This window comes from Phacochoerus africanus, chromosome 8 (assembly GCF_016906955.1).
Source record: "Phacochoerus africanus isolate WHEZ1 chromosome 8, ROS_Pafr_v1, whole genome shotgun sequence".
Taxonomy (NCBI): Eukaryota; Metazoa; Chordata; class Mammalia; order Artiodactyla; family Suidae; genus Phacochoerus; species Phacochoerus africanus.
In genome coordinates this window covers 44593909-44616234 of record NC_062551.1, presented here as the reverse complement: position 1 = coordinate 44616234, position 22326 = coordinate 44593909, and the positions used below count along the sequence as shown (strand labels likewise).

General features: G+C 57.5%; 1 protein-coding gene across 4 annotated transcripts in view; it reads right to left on the bottom strand.

Moving 5' to 3' along the window:
- Positions 1–3290: 3290 nt before the first annotated feature.
- GRAMD1A (GRAM domain containing 1A) overlaps positions 3291–22326 on the bottom strand; it is a 25090-nt gene continuing 6054 nt past the window's right edge. For all 4 annotated transcript variants that reach the window (XM_047793384.1, XM_047793385.1, XM_047793387.1 and 1 more), the window contains 18 exons: positions 17368–17578; positions 17262–17282; positions 16753–16837; positions 16522–16625; positions 16340–16435; positions 15500–15580; positions 12782–12894; positions 12472–12622; positions 11790–11988; positions 10499–10642; positions 8581–8699; positions 8352–8494; positions 7607–7710; positions 7344–7517; positions 7146–7233; positions 5904–6011; positions 5701–5821; positions 3291–3747 (listed from right to left, as the gene is read on the bottom strand). In XM_047793384.1, the coding sequence (XP_047649340.1) occupies positions 3655–3747; positions 5701–5821; positions 5904–6011; positions 7146–7233; positions 7344–7517; positions 7607–7710; positions 8352–8494; positions 8581–8699; positions 10499–10642; positions 11790–11988; positions 12472–12622; positions 12782–12894; positions 15500–15580; positions 16340–16435; positions 16522–16625; positions 16753–16837; positions 17262–17282; positions 17368–17578 (2155 nt within the window). In that variant the 3' untranslated portion in view covers positions 3291–3654. The remainder of the gene's footprint in view (positions 3748–5700; positions 5822–5903; positions 6012–7145; positions 7234–7343; positions 7518–7606; positions 7711–8351; positions 8495–8580; positions 8700–10498; positions 10643–11789; positions 11989–12471; positions 12623–12781; positions 12895–15499; positions 15581–16339; positions 16436–16521; positions 16626–16752; positions 16838–17261; positions 17283–17367; positions 17579–22326) is intronic.

Below are 22326 nucleotides of genomic sequence, written 5' to 3'. Positions count from 1 at the left end.
CAGCGGCGGCGGCGGCGGCGGACACAGGAGGGAGGAGGGAGAGGGAGGGGGCGGGATGAATCACCGCGGGGGGAGGGCGCGGCTGCCCAGCCTTTGCCGCAGCGGCCCGGGAGGCGCCCGCTGCACCGGCCTCTCCCGGTGGCGCAGGGACCGCGGCTTCTGGGAGTAGGGCGCAGGGTCTGGGTGTCCGAGCCTTCCAGACTCTGAGGACCCCCAGCATCGGGGTCTGCGAAAAGTCACCCCCAGTGTCACAAGAGGACTTGGAGGGCGGCTTGAGGGCAGGGTTTCAGACTTCGAAATTATGGAGGTCGTCCTCTTGGGATCTTGAGGGGAACTTGCCTGGGACCTCCAAGTGACACCCCCCCCGCCCAGATCCCTGGCACCCGAGCCTGGAGGTCACTGTGTGGGAACCCGAGTGGGCACGGGGCGGCGTGGGGGGCGGGGGCGGTGTCAGGCTTGGGCGGCTTCATACTCCAGGCTCCTCCCCAGCAGGAGGGACACCCGAGATCCAAACCACAGGCTGCTCTAGGGACCTGGCGTGCCAGGTTTCAAGAGGGGGGCCTTTCACGACCCCCTGCTCTCTTTGTCTCTGACATCATCTTCTACTCCTCTCCCCGCCCCCTCCTCCCTCCCCACCGCTCTCCTAGCCCCTGCTGTTCCCAGCACACCGAGCTCATCCCCACCTCCGGGCCTCCTCCCTTGCTCTCCTCTGCTTGGACCGTTCTTCCCCGAGGTGACCCAAGGGCTCACGTCCTCTCCTCCTGCAGCTCTTGGCGCCAATGTCACCTTCATCAGGCCTTCTGTCCATTCAGGACCAACGGGCCCTCACCCTCCCTGACTTGACCTCTTTTACTAGTTTTGTTTTTTGTGGGGTTTTTTTTTCCTTTTTTTTCCCCACAGCAGTTGTCACTACCTGACATTATTCTCATCCTTATACAGCGTCTCTGCTCGTTGCTTGTCTCTCCAGCCCTGGAAAACAGACTCCCCGAGGGTCAGGACAAGGTCCTGTGCACCACTTCATCACCAGCACCTTCACGGGAGGGGCTCCATACCTATTGTCAAATGAATAAATAACTGCGATGCTGGAGCCCTTCGGATATGCTGGATCCACTTCTAACTCCCCAGACATTTGCAGCAAGTGCTATTATTATCTGCCTTTTACAGACCAGGAAACTGAGGCTGAGAGGTCACACGGCTGGCTTCAGGTGGCTCTGGAATCCTGCCAGGCAACGGCCAGAGCTTGTCTACTAAATGGAGCGGATGCGGGTGGGTGCTCTGGCTCAGGACCAGGACGGGAGTGAGACTTTTGGCTGAGGGTTGTTTCTCAGGTCCTGACCTCCAGTTCTAGGTGGGGTGAAGTTCAAGAATCCCCCCAGCCCAGGCTTGCCAGGCAAAAGGAACCAAGAGTGAGGCTGACCCCGGGGGCAGAGGGAGAGGAAGCCAGGGACACCGGACACTTTCGTGGTCTGAGATTTTGTGCCAGCACCACCTGGGCTGTGAAATTCCTCTACAGAAAATAACTCTCTTGCTGTTCCAAGCCCTCCCTCTTGTGGGGGTGGCAGGCAGAGGCACAGTGAGGACAGGCCTTAGGCACCAGGTCGGGGCACCTGGTGATAGCAACAAACTCACGTTCCCTGAGCACCTACTATGAGCTGGGTGCTGTTCTAAGCCCTTCACTAATATTAAATAGCATTTAACGCTTCCTACAAGGTGGGTGTTACTATTATGCCCCTTTTACAGGTATGGGAAACTGAGGCTCAAGGATGGGTAACTTGCCGTGATCACATAGCTGGAGGATAGGAGAGGCGGGCTTTGCCTTTTGCCGCTTGTGCACCATCCTGCTCCTATCCAGTCCCTCTCCTCGTCCTCTACCCTAAGCCATCAGTTAAGATCCTTACAGCCTAGCTGTGATTTGTCTCTTTACCCCTCACTCACTCCAGAACCAGCACAGGGCTTGAGTGAGACAGATTTGGGCTCTGTCTGGACCAGAGACCTTGCCTCTAGGCCCATTTCTGCTTTGGTAAGACGGGTCCAGATGGCCTCCACCTGCACAGGTTAGTGTGGGGTCCTGAAAGAGGCCCTTGCATCTAAATGTGTGGACACCAGGGGCTGGGCCTTGCCTCCCTGCTGAGTGGCCCCAGACATGTAACTACCTGTTTCTGTCTCATGGAGTCAGGTATTAATTTCGTGAGAATCCAATGGACCTCAGACCTTGGCACAGAGCCTGGTGTATCCTTGGTGCTGCTCACGACAGGACCTCCTTTTTTCTCCCTGCAGTGTTTCTGCCATCGGAGTAACATTTACTGAATACTTACACTGGGCCACCCTTATGAACTCCTTGTAAAGTGGTTCTCGAGTCCTTGGACCATTGGTATGCTCATCGCCTGGGAACTTGTTGGAAGTGTGAAGTCTGCTTCCCTCTGCCTCCCGCTTTTTTTGGCCACCCCACAGCATGTGGAGTTTTCAGGCCAGGGATCAGATCCAAAGCCGCAGTTGGGGACCCATGCCGCAGCTGTGGCAATGCTGGATCCTTAACCCACTGTGCCAGGCTGGGGATTGAACCTGCGTCCTGGCGCTGCAGAGGCACCGCTGATCCCGCTGCACCACAGCAGAAACTCTGGCTGTCTGCTTTTTATTTTTTAATTTTTATTTATTTATTTTTTTTGCAATTTAGGGCCACACCTGTGGCATATGTAGGTTCGCAAGCTAGGGGCTGAATGGGAGCTACAGCTGCCAGCCTACATAGCAGCCACAGCAATGCAGGATCCAAGCTGCATCTGCAACCTGCATCACAGCTCATGGCAACGCTGGATCCTTAACCCACTGAGCAAGGCCAGGGATCAAACCTGCAACCTCATGGTTACCAGTCAGATTTGTTTCTGCTACGCCACGTCAGGAACTCCCTTGGCAATCTGCTTTTTGAGGAGGTTCTAATGCAGCTCAAGTTCAAGAACGACTCACTTCTAACAACCCTGGGAGGCAGGTGCTCTTCTCACACACATTGTACAGAAAAGAAAACTCAAGCTCAGAGAGGTTGACCTGTTCCAGGCGAAATGCCTGCTAAGTACAAGAGGGAGGACTGAACCCAGGCCACTGGCCACTGGTCTGTCCCTAGAACCCCCACACTGGAACTTAATGGTGCAAAGCTTGGAAAGGTGCCAGGGACTTCCAATCACGTCAGTGACTGTGGCCCCAGAAAATGGAGGACCCCCCCACCCCCTGCCTCGATGGGATTGAGTACAATGGGAGGCTCCCACCCGCTCCCAGGGCCCCACAAGCACATCCACAGCCACTTGTGACCCTTTATTGGGGCTCTGTTAACCCCAAATAAATATAATACATTAAACCCAGAGCTGAGGGAGTTGTGCACCCCGGGAGGCATCCCCCCGAACCCAAGCCGGGCAAAATAAGTTAGCAAGGGGCCTGCCGAAGGCCGGGCCAGCTCCCTGGCGAGGCAGGTGATGGCAGCTGGGCTCGCGCACGCTGGTCTAAAGTGCATCTCGGTTCTGTGGTCCCCGTGTCTGCGTGGCCCCTGGCCGGGCCACTAGGAGGGGTAGGTGGGAGGCTCCCGGTGCTCACACCGGTCCAGCAGTGGCCACCGAGCCTCTGTGTCCATCTGTCCATTCGGAGGGATGGCCTCATGGCCGGGTGTCCTCAGGAGAAGCTGTCGTCAGGTTGTGGCTGGGAATCGAAGGGAGGGTCTGAGACGGCGATGCCTTGATGCAGCTTCTCTAGTGAGAACTTCATCTGTGGGAAGAGGCGGGCAGGGTTGGGGTGAGCACTCCTGATGCACCCCCCACCCCCATCCTGCAACTGAAGAACTGGGGAAGGTCCAGAGAGGCCAAGGTCATCCTGTAATGAGAGCAGGGCCATCCCGCACCCAGTCTGACTTCTCACGGGAAGCAGGTGGAAGGGGCCCAGATGGCCTGGGTTCAAGTTCTGGCTCTGCTACTTACTGGGTAACCTTGGATGAGCCCTTGGCCTGCCCAGGCCCCTTGGTAAAATACCTGCTTCACAGGATCACCTAAGACCTGGCACACAGGAGGTGCTCAATGCACGTTAGCTATTCTTTTTTTTTGTCTTTTTAGGGCCACACCCACAGCATATGGAGGTTCCCAGGCTAGGTGTTGAATTGGAGCTACAGCTGCCAGCCTACGCCACAGCCATAGCAACACCAGATCCCAGCGGTGTCTGTGACCTTCACCACAGCTCATGGCAACGCCGGATCCTTAACCCACTGAGCGAGGCCAGGGATCGAACCGGCGTCCTCATGGATGCCAGTCAGATTCGTTTCTGCTGCACCAGGATAGGAACTCACATTAGCTGTTCTTACTCCCTGCCGTGCAACCTTGGGAACGCCTCTACCTCAGCATTCCTGCCTATCAGGTGGGGGTGACAAGAGCATCCCCCACAGAGGCTGGTGATAAGAAACAAATCACTTGGTCATTTTAGCTCTTAGAACAGCCTGGCTCAACTGGTGTCTGCTATTAGCATTATTCTGTGCAGTCAGTCCTGTGCTCTTGGCAAAATTTGGATGAGCAGTGCCTCTGCACACCAGGACCCAAGTTCAGTCCCCAGCCCGGGGAAAATAATCAGAATTTCACTCAGGATGAGAAGGCCCTGACCTCCCTCTCTGGGCGATGGGACCCCAGCCTCGATGCCCCCTCTACTGCGCCCTGCACAGCCCTTCTCGGCATAAGCATCTCCCTCTGAGCATGATTTCGGGTGCAAGGAGGCCCCTAAAGGTGGGCCTCAGCATTAGGGTCCCTAGTAACCAGAAGCAATCTTCACCATCATCCACCCATGTGGGCTCTGATGCCCCTGGGCAGCCATACGATGCCCGATGCTCCCCAGCGCCCCATACCCCAGTGCCCGGTGTCTGTGCTGACCTGTCCCCACACTTGCGGAGCAGGTGCTTTGCGGAATCGCTCTAATAACAGCGAACACTGATCGGGTGTCTACCTGCACCGGGCACTACTCGCTGCTAACTCCTTGAATCCGCACAGTGGCCTCTGAGGTAACATCGATTCTTATCCCATTTACAGAGGAGGATGCCAAGGCCCCAGTGTTGAAGCCACTTGCACAAGGTCACCTGTCAGAACCTGAACCTGGCCTTCTGCACCGATGCTGCCATCAAACTACGGGGGGGGGGGGGGGGGCTGGGTCAACCCCTTCCAGAGATAAGATCACAATAACCTTTGGAGAACCTCTTTCCCACCCTCATGTGACCCCTTAGTCACCTCGTAGGTGGGGAAGGGTTCAGGAACCAAGCCTTGTCTACTATGGCTGATGTGACTGGTTCGGGGAGAGGCTTGTGATTCCAGCAGCCAGTAAGAATGAGCGCTTTCCTTTGGATGTTACCCTGGAGATGCAGGTACCATTTGGGTCCTCTTGGGGGAAAGGATGCCCAAATCAAAGCCACCCGTGGGGGTGGACAAGTCAAGAGATGGTACGAGAGACTGATTCTTACTACCACTGAGGGGCTGGATCCAGCCGTGCCTGAAGTCAGAGATCTCTGGACTTTTTCCCCAGGATGAGAACCAACAAATTCTTTCTTTCACCCTGCTGATTTTTTCCTGCAACCCTGGGAGGCAGGGACTGTGGAAGACCCCCTCATTGTACAGAGGAAGAAAGCGAGGCCCAGATGCATCTGCCACAGCTTGGGGTCTGAAGACACGATCCCACAACCCCAGACCGCACCTCGTCCAGGAGCTCCACGGAAGCCCGCAGGATCTGCCTCCACTTGTGTACCTCGACACTGTGGAACTGCTTCTGCAGGGCCAGGATCTCCGCCCACTCCGTGGCCGTCTGGGGGAACTTGCTGTGGGGATACAGGGCCTGAGTGGGGTCTTGGCCTCCCCCTACCTGCCCAAGCTCCCAAGCCCCTCGGGCTGCCCACTTACCCCTTGGCCAGGGCCAGACTATGCCAGGACTCGAAAGTGTGGGCTGTCCTCTCCAGGGACCAGAGGCGGTAAAAGAGGAGGACGTTGAGGGCGATGAGGACGATGAGGCTGGGGGCAGAGGACAGAAGGCAGGAGTCAGGACACCGAGGTTCCCACAAGTCAGGCACCCACACCACGACTCCTTGAAGGGGCACCGTGACGACCCCTCTTTTCAGAGGAGGAAACTAAGACTCAGAGAGGGTGAGTGACAAGCCTAGGATCACACAGACCATAAGCAGCAAAGTCAGGGTTCAAGCCTAGGCCTATCTGATGCCCACGCCCTTAACTGCCACTCTAGGCCACCTCGCTGGGGGAGCCAGGGTCACAGAGCAGGGAGAGGGGCCTGCAGCTGGCGGGGGTGGGGGTGGGGGGAGACACGAGGTAAGGGGAGGGTGGAGGCTGGACCCTACCTCACACAGATCCTGCGGAGGCAGAGAAGGGGAGACAGAGAGATGAGAGCCACCCAGACCATCCTGGCCACCCCGACCCCCGACCCCTGACCCTGGCAGCTCCACACAGCCTCTCACTGGGCTGCGGCTGAGAGCCGCTGCGCGTGTGCCCAGGCTCTCAGTGCCATTTCCCCTGAGCATCCTGCCCCAGGCCTCGGTGGAATCTGTCGTCTGCCTCAGCCCTCTGGGCTCTCAGCTCCGTGTCTCCGATTTCCCGGGATGCCCTCCCTGACGGCCCACCTGCCCAGCCTGGAGGAAGCTTTCTCCAGCCTCCCTCGGGTTCCCGGTCCCCACCCTGTCCCCTCGGCCGTGTTTCCTCATCACAACCCCATCCCTCTGGGCCGGGGCCGTCTCCTCGCTGGGGCTGCTGGTCACTCTGCCTGGGCCCAGAAAACCTGAATGAAGTACGGAGGTGACATCACTCCTTTTGCATCCCTCTCCTGGCTCCCCTAATTTCCCCTCCCTTGGGGACCCGCTCCTCCAGTGCCCTGGGTGACATCAGGCCCCTGTGATGTCCCCCCAGACCCCCCAGGGTGCCCCTCTCCCTGCAGGGCAGACCTCTCTCTCTGTGACAGGCGGAGCAGAGCACCGGGTGATCGCATCTCAAACATCGCCTCCTCTAATCCTTGCTACAGGGCGAGCCCACGCTCCCAGGGGAGCAGAGGCCCAGAGAGGCCAAGCACTTGCCCAAGGTCACACAGCCAAGGTGCAGGTCCAGGCCTGTGTGACCCCAAACCCCGGCCCCCTTACTCACACGATGCTGATGAGAATCAGGGCGCTGGGGATGCCTGCCCCAGGCCCCTGGTCCATGGACGGTTCCGAGAAGCGAGAGCTGAGGGAGCCTGCAGGGCAACACCTCAGTCAGACGGACTCATCCCAGCTCATGGCCCCCCAACCCCAGGGCCCCCAGCTCCTGCCCCCTGCTGCAGCCAGGCCTCCTAATGGAACCCACCTGAGGTGTGCATGCCAGGCCGGGCACAGGGGTCAGGGTCCGGGTGCTGGGGCCCGTCACCGTGACCCCTCCAGCTCAGGGGCCGCTTCCGCCTGCGCAGGCCAGACAGCAAGCCCCGGGCATCCTTCCCGCCCTCCTCCAGAGAGAGCTTCTCGGCCTTGGCGAGCTCTCGCTCTGCAGACACAAGAGAAGAGGGCTCTGCCTGTCTGCACCCGGCCGGGCCGTGACCCTGGCCGCACCCTGGCCGCGCCTCGGACCCCTACCCAGGTGGTGGAAGTAATCCTCGATGCCGCTCCACGAGTTCTTCTCGATGAGAGACTTCACGAGGCTCCAGGGCTGCTTCCGGTAGCGGATCTCAGAGGACACTCTGGGGTCGGGGAAATGGGGCGAGGGGCTCAGAGTCTGGGACAGGCAGTCTGGGACCGTCTTGCCATCCCAGTCCCTGAGGGCTGCCTTCCCTCCCTAAATTCAGAGGGGGCCTGGTATCACTCACAGACAAAAGACACCCCCAAGGGTGCCCTGTGATCCCCACTCACTAACCCCTTCACCCAACTCAGTCCCCCCACTCAGCCCCCCACTCAGCCCGCAGCCCCTTCTCCGTCCACTTTCACCACCTTGGCAAGTCCCCTGCCTGAAGTACTACCCCAGCGCTGCCCACCCAAACTGCCATCCCAGGCCCCTTGAACCCCTTCCATCTTGCTGCAGCATCTGGCTCCATGTGGGGTCTAAGAGACACCTCCGCATGGCCCACTGAGCTCCTGATCTTCGGCCAAACCCTCCCCTCCCCACCTTCCCATCCCAGCTGGCGGCAGCTCCCTCCTTCTGGTAGCTCAGGCCAGACCCCTCGGGGTGTTCCTGGCTTCTGCTCGTCCGCCAGGGTGGCGACCAACATTGTGCAGCTGACTTGGGTCGAGAAGAGGGGAGGGGGCCGGGACCACCAGGGCAGAGCAGGGCAGGGCTGGGGGAGGGTGGGGGACGGGGGGTGGCGGGACCAAGCCCCCTGCTCACCGGAGCCGGGCCTTGTTCCGGGCCAGGCCCAGGATGCAGTAGCGGTGGGCAGTGTAGAAGTAGTCCTGGTAGGGGATGCCCTGCGTCAGCACCTCCGAGTCCACCACACACCCGCCCGCCTGAGGGCCGCGCCGGAACAGCGTCTGCAGGGTCCAGAGAGGAGCGGGGAGTCAGTGCCGTCCCCAACCCCACCGGCCACACCACCCGGCGGCTGCCCCACCTGGCACACCTGTGTCTCCACCACAGAGGCGCTCTTGGGCCCCAGAGGGTTGTTGATGGGGATGGTGTAGGTCAGCACTCGGCGCTGGTGGCACTTGCTGTCCCCACTCCAGGGGCTCAGGGTCACGTCTGGGGGAGGGAGGGGCAGAAAGGAGACACCGTTCTCTAGTCCTGGGCCCACAGACGTTAGGAGACTTGGCTTCGTCGGAGGGTCCCGGTTGTCTGGGGGCTTGCCCACCCCTCCTCCTCATCCCCACCCTCCTTCTGGATGCCTCAAACGCCAGATGCTGAGGACCCTCAGAGCTGGGGCCGCTCTCCTGCCTACTTGCTCAGCCCTCATGGGCCATCTCATCGGCTCCAGCAGCCAACCTCCCCTCTCTCTCTCTCTCTTTTTTTTTTTTTTTGCTTTCTAGGGCCGCTCCTGCAGCATATGGAAGTTCCCAGGCTAGGGGTCGAATCAGAGCTGTAGCTGCTGGCCCACACCACAGCCACGCCAGATCCAAGCCACGTCTGCGACCTCCACCACAGCTCATGGCAACGTTGGATCCTTAACCCACTGAGCGAGGCCAGGGATTGAACCTTCATCTTTACGGATGCCAGTCAGATTTGTTTCTGCCGAGCCACGACGGGAAGTACCCCCAGTCTCCTCTCTTTACCAGTCCTGGCTTCTCGTCTGAGCCTCAGACCTACGGTCGTACAACCTCGTGAACACCTGCCCCTGGAAGTCTAAGTCCCCAGGACCCCTCACACTCACTGAGCTCCATGCTAGCCTCAGCATCTCCTCTCCTCTTTGGGCCTCATCTCAGGGGTGACCCCACCGTCCTCCAGGCTCACCGCAGAGCCCTGGGCCTTGTCCTGGACCGCCCCTCCCCATCTATTCACTGACCACGGGAACAGTGCCCTGCTTCAGCCCATCCTTGCCTGGCCCTGTCTGGTCTCTCCAGTCTCCCCATGAACGCCTAGTCTCCACCTCTAGTCCAGGGATAGCTTCTTAAAGCCAAATCTGACTCTGTCCCTCTCCTGCCCACAATACTCCATGGCTCACCAGTACCCCAGACAGATACTGAGTTCCTGTCTAGTCTCTCCAGAATATAAGCATAATACGGGGGACATACATGCTCCCAACACAAGACAGTCTTACTCATTCTGCAAGGGATTCTGCATGGTTCGCTGTCATCAGTACAGGGAAAGAAACAGAAAAACTACCATCTGACGAGCCCCTCCCCTACTTGAATCTCTTTTGCAGCTTCTCATGCTCCCTGCTGTCCCCAGCCCTTCCGCCAGCCCTGATGCTGCTGGTTTCCAGCCCTTCCACCGGCCCTGATGCTAAGGCGTCCCCTCTCCACACCCACCAGCCCTCAGGGGCTTCCTTTAGGGCCTCTGCAGGTACCCTCTCCTCTTCCCTGCCTGCTCCGCTTTCCCTGGAAAAATTCCTCTTTCGGGTCGTGGTTTCAATTTCACATCCTTCCAGCCGCCTTTCCTGACACCCCCCCCCCTCCCCAGATCACGGCTACTCCTCGCCATACACACTTACTGGGTATCAATTTACTGTCATTTTCACTAGATCTGGGAGTTTGTCTGTCCTGGTCTCTGGCAACAGAGTGAGCACGAAATGTGTGCTCGTTAATGCATATTGATTAAATGCGCACTATCTGCTACTGTATTAACTCATTTAGTTCTCATGAGATCCCGACAGGGCAGGAACTACAATCACACCCGAATTACACAGAAGAAGTGGAGGCACAGAGGCTCTGCAGTGGGCCCAAAGCCCCTCAGCGAGCACGAGGCGGAGCCCCTCTGGGCTGAGGGGTGGAGGGGCTGCTTTTAACTCCCCCACCGGCCCCACCTGGTCTGCACCAGGGCCCCTGCCCGTCTCCTCCCCGCCCCACCCCCCCACCCCCTGCACCCGGGTGACCTCGGCCCCTGACCTGTGAACTTGCACTGCTGCAGGAAGCCCTGCAGGAAGGGCGAGTCTGAGAAGAGCATCTGCTGGAGCCGCTCGGCACCCACGTGGAAGACGGAGTTGATGAGGAGCCGGCCGGAGAGGTCTGGAAGCAGGGCCGCCAGGTCGGCTGGCGACAGAGAAGGACAAGGGATGAGGCTGCCTGCGTTGCCCCCCTGTTTCCCTCTGGATGATGTCTCCTCCCCACTCCCAGGCCTTTCGGGTGGCTGGGCAGCCCTGTCCTCCTTTCCTCCTTCTTTTTTTTTTTTTCCCACTTTTTAGGGCTGCACCCATGGCATATGAAGTTTTCAGGCAAGGGAATCAGAGCTGCAGCTGCAGGCCTAGGCCACAGCCACAGCCACAGCATCGCCAGATCCTCAACCCACTGAGCGGGGCCAGGGATCGAACTCAGGTCCTCATGGATACTAGTTGGGATCTGAACCCACTGAGCCACAACAGGAACTCCCCTCCTTTCCTCCTGGACCAGAGCAGACACTGACACAGAGCCAGCTACTCGGCCCTTCCACCATGAGGATGGCTTTATGGTGGGCTCGTGTCCCAGCCAACAATCAGAGCCACCAAGATCAGTTCAAGGTTGAGCACACACCTAGGCCCACGCTCTTGCAGTCGCAGTGATGCCAGGGGTGGGCATGCTGCAGTTTTCATCCACAGTGATGGGCTCAGGGGTGTGTGTGGGTGTGTGTGACCCAGGCCGGGCTATCAGCCACCGTGATGGCCTCAGGGAGGCGCTCATTCTCCAATCAGAGTCAAGTTCTGGGCCAGGGCTGGGGCTCTCCCTACCCTCCCAGGGTAGAAGCTACCCGAGAAGGAAGTTGGCGGAGACAAAATGGAAATAATGATGACGATGCTGGCGGTGGAAATAAGAGCCAACACTTACTAACCGGCCCAAGCACTTTGCATATATTAACTCATCTAATTCTCTGAAGGACAACTCTATGAAATGGGTACTATTATTGCTAATCCCGTTTTGCAGATGAGGAACATGAGGCTCAGAGAGGCTGAGTCATTTGCCCAAGTCGCACAGCTAGGGAGCGGTGTGGCCAGGCCTGGAGGCCCGGCAAGCCCAGCAATGCTCCCATCCACTCTGCTGAGAGGCCTGCAGAGCAGAGCTAAACGTGGGCAGATTGCTAACAGCACCATTTGGGCACCTGACACCCCACCCCCCATGTTTAGGTCCCCTGAGCCCGCTCATCTCTTGGCAGAGCCCATCTGAGTCTTTTATAACCAAAACAAATGAACAGGGCCACCGGCCTCACCTTCCTCCCCCGTGGATGAGGAGGAGTTACTTGTGTCCGTCAACAGCTCCTCACTGGGCAGCAGGTCCAAGGTGCCCAGGGAGGTGGGCCCATCAGGTGGGGCAGGCTCCGCACTGGGGGGTTCAGCCACCGGGGTCACTGTCTGGCTGGAGGAGGCGTCAGGCTGGCTGTCCGTCGGCTCGTCCTTGTCCTCCTCTGCCTGCAGAGAAAAGCTTCATCCAGCCTTGTCCGACCTCATCTCCTTCCTGAGGGCTTGTGCGTCCATATCCATCGGGAAGTTTTGGGAGCGCAGGAAAACCCGTGCTGGGGAGGTCGTGTGCGGACCTCAGGCTCCCGGGGCTACGAGGGGCCCGGGGCCCCCAGGCAAGGGCTCCTCTCAGCCTCTACCAGGCCTGTCTGGGATGCCTGGGCTAGAAGGTTTCTTATGACTGTCCTGTCTATCATCTGTTTCCTACCTCATCCATCCATCCCTCCATCCCTCTCTTCTCACCCTTTCCATCTGTCCACCCGTCCCCATCTTTGCCTGTCCTCCTTTCTCCCTACTGGTCCTTATTTTCCTTGCCCATCTTTCCAGCTCCATCCCATCCCTCCATCCACCTCCTCTCTCTCCAATCCCTCCCTGTTCCCCCCAGTCTGTCAGTCTGTCCCTCTCCCCGACACCACCCAGCACCCTCCTGCTCACCCCGTGGTCTGCATCGCTGCTGGCCCGGGAAAGGTTGGGGGTGATGCGGCCACGGCGCGAACCTGCCGGGCTTGGCTCCTGGCTGCGGTCAGCTGCCCCCGAGGGGGTGATGTCGCTCAGGGCGATTACATCTCCCACTTCCTTGGGGCTCCTAGGGAGAAAGAGACAGGGTGGGACCGCTATGTCTGTGAGACCTCCTGGTCTTCTAGACTTTGTACACCCGCCTCAGTCCACCCAGAACCGGAGCTCTGCACACAACCCCTTCCCGTCTCCCCCGACCCCTGGAACCGGCTGCTAAGCATCAACTCACCCTAGACCATTCAGCTGCAAGGGGCAGACATAGTCCTCATCCTCACTGGTGAGGCCCAGCTCTGAGCCGTAGCACTGATGCACCAGGTGCCAGAGCTCGCGGGGACTCAGCGTCTGGGCAGACAGGATGTCAGGTTGGCCCCCACCTTCTCAGGGTCAGAGCCCTTCCCACCAGGCCCCACCAGCCTTCAGCCTCAGCAGTTCCCCTGGTGTCCACAAGGGGGCAGCTTGACCTACACGCAGAGCCCAGACGCCCCCCACCCCTTCCCCCTCAGGTCCTCCCAGTACTTCCGCAGGTTAAAGTTTCCAGTCTTACAGAGAATATGAGGCCCACGGTGGAGCTGTCACATGCTTGAGCTCACCTCGGGGGTTCCAACTCAGCCCAACCAACTCCAGAGCCTATGTTCCCACCCTCTATGCTGTGCTGCCCCCAGCTATTTTCCCAGGTGTCCTCAGAAGCCACCCACGGCCAGAGTGGCTGGATGACGCTGATCAGATGGTAATAACAGCAGCAGCAGCAGCAGCAGCAGCAGCTGACATCATTCACTGCGTTGTTACCATACGCCAGGCATTCTCCTAACCCTTTCTGTGTACAACAATTCTGTAAAGTAGGTGCTAATATTGTCATTTTAAGATAAGGATGCTGAGGCATATAGGTGGGTAATGTCCTCCAATTAGGAAGAGGCAGTGTTGAGATGTGACCCCAGGGGGCTGGTCCAGCCCTGGAGCTAACCATTGGACCCCACTGCCTCCTAAGAGCTGCCATTACTTATTCGGGGCTCAGCTCGCAGGCTGCAAATGAGGGACAGTCCCCATCTGACCAATGGGGTGCCGTGACTTGCACTCAGGCATAGGGCTGAATTTCAATCCAGCATTTTGGCTGCCTTTGCCCTTGCCCTGCCCTCAGTGCAGATTCTGACACTGCCTTCTGAAATAAGTCAGTATCTGTCTGCTTCAACCATTACTTGGTTGGGTTTTCAGCTACTTATAGCTGAATGCATCCTACATAAACTCATGGAACCACAGTGGGCATTTCAGGGTTGGCCCAGAATTCACTATCAAAATAAGTATAATCTCAAATCCCTTACTCAAAATCTTTGGGATAAGATTTGAGTCAATTTTAAGAAATATATAGGAGTTCCTGTCGTGGCACAGTGGAAGCGAATCTGACTAGGAACTATGAGGTTGCAGGTTTGATCCTTGGCCTCGCTCAGTGGGTTCAGGATCCGGCGTTGCCATGAGCTGTGGTGTGGGTCGCAGACAGGGCTCGGATCTGGTGTTGCTGTGGCTGTGATGTAAGCCGGTGACTACAGCTCCAATTAGACTCCTAGCCTGGGAACTTCTATATGCCGCGAGTGTGGCCCTAAAAAGCAAAAAAAAAAAAGAAAGAAAGAAAGAAATGTATGGATTTAAGAAAGATAATAGAGTGTCTATGCTGTAATAAAGCACCAATAACATCCATATTATATTTAGTATCCAGTAGGTACAGTGTGTACCAGAGGTTTTCAAAGTGTGGTCCGAGGATCTCTGGGGGTCCCCTAGACCCTCTCAGGAAATCCATGCGGTCAAAATTATTGCCATAGGTATGGTAAGAGTTATTAGTAATAAAAGATGTTACTTGCCTTTTTCACTTTTATTCTCTCATGAGTGTACAGTGGGGTTTTTGAGAGACTATGTGATATTATCATTCTGATGACTAATGCATCTTGTGTATCTTGTGTTCAAAAACTTCCCAGCTTCCCAGTTTCAGTATCTACTACCATATGTATGGATAGATACACCCCACTTAAACAAAAGCTCTTTGGAGTCTATTCTAAAGAGTGTAACGGATGCCTAAAACAATAAAATTTGAGATGCACGAGCCTATTTTATGCTGGATCCTACAACTTTATGTGGAATCGCAATGATTTTTACCCCAGTCATACGCATTAGTGTGTTTTCATCCTGAAACACATGAAGAGTCACATTCATTGAGTAAATAGAGACCTGTGTTATTCAAGAAGCACATGTGGCCGTTTAAGTTGAAATTAATTAAAAATTAAATTAAATTAAAAATGCAGATCCTCAGTCACACTAGCCACATTTCAAGGGTTCAGCAGGCACCAGGAGCACCCTTCCATCATGGCACAAAGTTCCATGAGACAGTGCTGATGGGACTACAAATAGGCATGTTAACTCAGGTCAGGTTTTGCTGCCAAACGTTCCCCCACATCTCCCAACTTTCAGAGCATGTATTTTATCTTATTTGCTTTTTAGGGTCGAACCCATGGCATGTGGAAGTTCCCAGGCTAGGGGTCGAATCGTAGCTGTAGCTGCCGGCCGACACCACAGCCACAGCAACGCGGGATCCAAACCGCATCTGCGACCTGCACTGCAGCTCATGGCAACTCCGGACCCTTAACCCACTGAACAAGGCCAGGGATTGAACCCGCATCCTCATGGATACTAGTTGGATTCATTTCCACTGCACCACAGCGAAAACTCCCTTCAGAGCATTTCTGATCTGCAGGTGGTGACTAAGGGGCCGTGGGGACGCATTTCCTGTGGGCAGGGTCTGGCACTGGAGCCTATAGAGGAAGCTACAGGTGCATTGGGTCTGGTGCCCATGGAGAGGAGCTGGAGGGGTCCTCCATCAAGACCCCCAAGTCCCGGCACCCCTGACTCCATAGTCGCCCCCAGCCCAGCCCCTAACCCTGTGCCCAGGACTCCACAGGCCCACCTTTTCAAGTAGCGCGTTCTGCCAGAGGCGGAAGATGAGGAGGAAGCAGCGGTCTCGGGCCCCGAAGGAGGTGAAGAAGTGCTGCAGGAGAGAGAGGGGTGTGAGGAGGGAGAGGCGAGGCTGAGGGAGGAGGAGGCTGCCCCACCCTCCCCCCGGCCCCGTGCACACTGTGTTCCTAGCTCTCCATCCCCAGATGGCCACTCACTCCTCCTTCCACTCAGTCCACTGGATCTCCGTCCTGTGCCCAGCCCAGCAGAGGACAGCCCTGGAGTCACCATGACCGGGAGACAGCCCCTGGCCCTGGCCCCGAGGCATTGGCCCCGAGGCACACAGTCCAGTGCAGGAGGTGGGGTCAGCCCAGAGTGGCTGGGTGGCTCAGGGAAGCCCAGGGCACTTTCCCAGTCTCCCATGCCCCAACAGACCCACTTTGGCCAATAAAAACGCAAAGGGAGGCTGTGAAGTCCTCCCTCCCCATTTCCTTCTCTTTGTCCTGTCTGGGCCACCAGTGCGAGGCAGCCGTCTGGGACCCCAAGGTGACAGTCATGATAGAAAGGAGTATCAGGGAAGGCTTCCTGGAGGAGGCCTCTGAACTGATAGACTTTTTCTATGAATACTATCCCTGAGCAGTTGTGTGAGGGGACAGACTGACTGCAGGGCCTGAGATAAGAGTGGGCGCAGGGGTCCGGCTCGGGGGACAACGGGAGCAGGGGCTGGGAGAATAAAGAGGAAGGGAAGGCTGAGGAGCTGGGTGCCCTTGTGGGGCCCCGGGGAGCGGGGAGGAGCGAGGAGCCAGTTAAGCTCAGGGGCCACAGGGCCCCCATGAGCTGGCTGGCCGCCCACCTTCTCGCTCTCTGTGCAGATCTGGATGGCGTTGGGGATCAGCTTGGCCGTCTTTTCCTTCTTCAGACACGTCACTTCCTTCAACTGGATGGAAATCTGAGGACAACAGGCAGGTCAGGAGGGGCCAGGGCCAGGCGCTCCCCCCCCCCGGGCCCCTCCCTGCCTCCCGGTGGCCGGCTCACTGTGGTCTCCCAGCGGAAGATGTTGCTGTAGAAGCAGATCCAGTTCTCGGAGAGATAGAGGCGGCCCTGGAGGAGGATCTCGCGCTGCAAGGCACAGGAGTAATCTGAGGCGGCCGAGGGGAGAGACGGCAGACACCCAAGTCACACGGCCGTCCTGGCCAGGCCACCACGCACGGGGAGGGCCAGGAGGGCAGTACGGGGAGCTCAGGCTCTGGCTTGCGGGGGACTCACCCACAATGAGGCGTTCGGCCTCAGGGAGTTTGCTGAACAGTTTCCGGAAGTCCTCGTTCCGCTGTTTGTACGTGGGGCTCAGCATCTGGGGAAGTTTGGGAGGTGAGGACCCGGATCCCTCATTCCATCCCACAAAGCTCCAGCACCCCCCAGTGTCCTCGGCCCGGGACAGGCTCTCTGAGGCTTCAGGGTCTAGCTCCCTTCTGGCTCCCACTGCCTGTCACCCAAGGGAAACCATGACGAGAGCTGCACAAGCCGGGCCCTGGGCCACATACCCACCAGCATCACAGACTCAGTGAATGTTCCCTTCAGTCTTGCAAGGTCAGAATGGTTTCTCAAGGAGAGAGAAGCCCAGAGGGGTTAAGCAACTCACTCAAGGTCACCCCGCATTTAAGAAGCCACACAGGATGGGATCCCCACAGGTCTGCCCCAGCACCCACTCCTTGATCCTGCAGCCCCTGACCCCTCCCTCTGACCCCTCCAGCAAGACCCCCTGCCCAGACACTTACATTGTACCAGCTCTGCATCTTCTGCAAGGGAAAGGAATGGAGTCAGAATGAGCCCCTGGACCCCCCTGCCCTTCCTCTCTCCCCACCCACCTGCGCTTGTGCCAACCTTGCTGTTGCGGATGAAGTTCCGGCTGCCCAGGCTCTGGGTGCTGGGCGTCCCGGGCACCCCGCCCTTCTCTGAGGAGCTGTCTGACCCCTTCTCCACCATGGTGCTTGGTTCTGGCTCAGGCGGGGGTCGGCTTGGGGGCAAGAGCTGGAGCCGCTTACGGAGAGACGGGGAGCTGCTTGGCGTGCTCCGGCCGGAGTGGGGAGTGGTGCTGTAGGGGAGAGGAAGAGGGGGTGTCACGGCGAAACGCAGGCTCAGGCGTGAGGACAGGCCTATTTGGGGGGCACCCATCAGTCCATTGATCCCCACCGCCCCACCCCTGCTCCACTTCCTAGCATTGAGACCCAGAGCGGGTTCCCTGAGTCCCTGTGCCTCGGTTAGTTCGTCTGTAATCCAGGGGTGAGAGATACATGTCCTCGTTTGGTTGTTTGGAGAGTTAAATCAATGCACGTCGAGTGCTTCTAATAGAGCCTGGCACATAGTGAGCTCTCAATAACATTCGCTATTTTTAAAATTAACTCATTAATTCATGCAAACAATAACTATTTATTGAACAACCACTTCCCATTCAGTTACTTGAGCTAAAAACCTAAGCATCTTCTTCATTGCTCACCCCTTATTTCTAATCGGGTAGTGAGTCCCATCCACAATGTCCATTCTCCCCTTGCCTTTTTTTTTTTTTTTTTTTTAGGGCTGCACCTGCGCCATATGGAGGTTCCCAGGCTAGGGGTCGAATCAGAACTGTAGCCACTGGCCTACACCACAGCCAGAGCAACACAGGATCCAAGCCGTGTCTGCGACCTACACCACAGCTCACAGCAACACCAGATCCTTAACCCACTGAGCGAGTCCAGGGATCAAACCTGCGTCCTCATGGATGCCAGTCAGATTCATTTCCGCTGAGCCACGACGGGAACTCCTGTCCATTACTTCCTATCTTGCCCACTTCCCCTGCCCCGGTGCCCGGGCCCAGCCTCCTTCCTCTCCCTCCTGGACATCTCAGCAGCCTCCTCTCTGGTCAAGCCAGGGCCCTCCTGGTTGTGCCCCCCACACCCACCCCCACCCCCGGCAGGTATAATTCACTCTAGGTGAAAGCAAGTTCCTCCCCTTGGAGCCCAGGCCCTGGTGTGGTCCCTGTGACCCCATTCGCTCTAACCATCCCTGGCTCCTTTCGTCCCTAAAGCTCACCACCTGTGTTCCCGTCTCAAGGCCTCTGCACCTGCCGTTCCCTCTGGCTGGAATGTCCTTCCACAGCCCCAGCGTCACAAGCTCATCTTATTCAGCTCCACTGTTCCTCCTCCCCAGCCTGGCGTCCCCCCCTCAGCCCCGGGCTCCCCTCACACTCGTCTCGTCCTGTTCACTTACTCGGCTTGTTTAATGTCTGTCCCAGACTGTGAACACCAGGTCTTGGTTGCCCCTGTGTCCCCAGGACCCCAAGCTGTACCTGGCACATGCTCAACTCTCAATTAGCATTGCTGACTACAGGAATCATCCGTGCTGGCTGGAACTGGACACATCAGAGACCAGACAGTGGGCCCACCTTGGGGAATGAGCCTTCCGGTGGGGAGGCAGATGTTGAACAGAACCCCAAAGGACTGAACAAATTAGTGCAGACTCTGTATCAGGACTACGGCAAGCTCTTCATATGTTGAATTTTATTATTCTTCACACACCCTGTGCATTTCAAACTATTACCACTCTTTAAAGAGGAAGAAATTGAGGCCCAAGGCAACACACAGCTGTTATAATTCAAGGCAGGACTCCAATGAGGCGGCCGGGGGGTGGGGGTGGGGGGGCCTCTATCTACCCTGGGGCGGAGGGGGGAGTCCCTCAACCACTCTGTCTCTAAGCTCTTTCTCTTTTTTTTTGGTCTTTTTGTCTTTCTAGGGCTGCACCCAAGGCATATGGAGGTTCCCAGGCCAAGGGTCTAATCAGAGCTACAGCTGCCGACCTACACCACAGCCACAGCAACGCCAGATCTTTGTCCCACTGAGCAAGGCCAGGGATCAAACCCGAAACCTCATGGTTCCTAGTCAGATTCGTTTCCGCTGCACCACGATGGGAACTCCTCTTGTCGCTAAGCTTTAGCACATGCTGTTCCCTCTGTCCAGAATGTCCTTTTTCTTCGGTGCCTAGCAAATTCTTCTGCAGCCTTTGGGACTCTTGTTCATACACCCCCTCCCTCCTGGACGCTGCATCCTTTCTGCAGGTCCCCGCCACCCCCTGGCAGTCCCCACCCCATCCCTAACCACTCCGCCCACAGCCCAGCCCGGACTACCCTGGGCTGCCACTTCCCCCACAGGCCTGTGAGCTCCCCGACAGCAAGCCTTGGTGTGGCCCTGGTCACCATACCATGACCCAGTATTGCTCAGGATGGGGCCCAGAGTAGGAGCTTTTGTCATCCTTGTGAAATGACCTTGTGGAGTAACAGAAATATGTAAACGAGACGCAGCTTGGATCCTGTGTTGCTGTGGCTCTGGCATAGGCTGGCAGCTACAGCTCCGATTAGACCCCTAGCCTGGGAACCTTCATATGCCGAGGGAGTGGCCCAAGAAATGGCAAAAAGACAAAAAAAAAGAAAAGAAATACGTAAACGAAATAGATGGTGACCTGTGCCACCACCACTCCCCCCAGTGTCTCGCAGCTGCCTTCTCCCAGGTACCCGTGCTTCCATCCCTGGCCCTGGCTCCCTCTGTCTGTCTGCTTCCCACCTGCCGTGGAGGGAGCCAGTGAACAGCCCAGTCAGGCCAGCCGCCCCCTGGTGAGCCCTCCCCTGGTGGCACCTCCCTCTAGCTAAGAGGCCAGGGCTGGACCCGCTCATCACCCCCACCCACTCTCCCCCAGCCTCTGCCTTGGCTGTTTGCTCTATCCAAACTTCCTTCCTCCCCGGTGGAACACACAGCCCTGTCACCACCCGCACACCTGCAGCCAAGATGCCACAATGACCCTGACAGGCACTGCACCAACACTTTAGCCTGGAGTCTGCTGCCCCAACTGCCCCCAAACTCCAGACATTCACGCCTTAAGTGCGTATGGAGCACCCACCCTGCACCAGGAACTGGGGACACAGAAGTGGGCAAAACGTTTGCAACGTCTACCCAGGGGGACTCGACACTCGGGTTGGGGAACAGCACCGATCGGTAAGAGAACATGCGAATGACTGAGGGGTGAAGATCCCTCGGACCCCAGTCAGGGCTATGAAGCAGCATGGCTCACAGGAGCAGCACTAGCAGCGCCAGGAAGTTGTGAGAAAGGCAGTCTGGGACTCAGAGCAGCCCTCTCTCTGATCGGGAAGTCGGGGAGGGGCCCGGGAGTGTCTACTGCATGTTTCAGGCTGAGGACCTCAGAGATAAAGGAGGGCCGAGTGGGTGGGGGTGGGGTGGTGCGTGGGGCGCACTTGCGCTGAGCCTGGAGAACAAGGCGCAGATCTGGCGGATGGCCAGGGAAGGCTGTTTTAGGGGTAAGAACAGTGCGTCCAGGACAGGACTGAGCTTGGCAGCTCTGAGAAGGAGCCAGGCGGCCAGTGGGGCTGGAGAAGGAGGAGAGGCGGGCATAGCCCCGCCCTGTGGGCCCCGGGCAGGAGCTCAGGCTTCACCCTGAGGGTCCTGGTGAGCTGGGGAAGGGTCCTGAAAGAGGGTCAGTCCTCCCCTGCCTCGTCTTCCTGTCCCTGCGGCCACAGATCTAGGGAAGGGTGCCTGAGGACAAGTGTGACACACACAGGGCACGGCCTGCACCCCTGGATCTTGCTCCTTGGCAGGACAAAGAGGAAGTGTTCAAGCCTGACAGCCCCGAGGCTGCCCAACTAGGCAGGCCACGGTAGAGGAAAGGGAGGAGCCCAGCCCCACACGGTGACATAGCTGGAGGACCGTTATGGGGGCAGGGACTTGGAAGGGAAAGCGGTTTTGCCACTGCGCACACCTCACCTCCGGCTTCCTGGGCCTAGACAGGCTGAGAGCTCCCTCTGGCCAGAAAGGGACAGAGGCACACACAGGTGTGCACAAAAGGAAACTTCAACAGGGGTCACACACAGCCCGTGTCACAGGCAAATGACCGTTTCCTACAGTTTTAAGTCTCCCCCACCCCCTAGCAGCATCACAGGTATATTAAAGGCACACACAAAGCCACAGCATCCAAGCACAATTACCCACACACACCTGCAGGGCTACAAGTGTGCTACAGCCACCCACAAAGTCCCAGAAGTCTCTCACACACACACACACACACGCGCGCGCACGCGCGCAGCTGCAAAGGATCCCAGGAACAGAAATCCAGGGAAAGTCCCGGGTAAGTTACATTCACACATACAGACACAAGAAAGTCTCAGACAACTGAAGGCACGTAACATTCCTAGAGTCACTGAGAGAGCCATGCAGGGAAAGAACAGGGACAGAGGACCCCGGCTAACCTGTGCACAAGCCAGGGAAATTAAGTCTAGGGTCAGCTCAGCTCTCATGGTGTTCCCCCAGGGGGGAAGAGAGAGCAAAGGCCTGCCCTTCCGTGGCGAGGGATGGACATATCAGCTTCTGTCGCCCTGACACTCAGTCATGAAGGACTCAGGAATAATGCAGCTCCAGGAGGCTGTGGACACACCTCAACAATGCAAGGACCAGGTATTGAAATCACGTGTGGAACATGCTTTATAAACCATAACACGGGAGCAATGTCACTTATTATTGCTCCAAAGAGTCAAGGGTACACCCAAGGTCTCAGCAGGGAGGGTCCCAAGCCCACTAAGAGCCACAAGGGGTCTCTCTTGCTTTGTACACACACAAAGCCCCAGAGGGTACCAGCTGCTCACATGGAAGCCCAGGCACACTCAACAATGTCACAAAGGGACACAGACAGGAACATTCACACAAAGATAGAATCAGAAGCAGATTATAGGCACAGCCCCAGGGGTTTCAGTCATACCCACCAAGTCCTGGATGCACAAAGACACACACAAGTGACTTGGGTTTG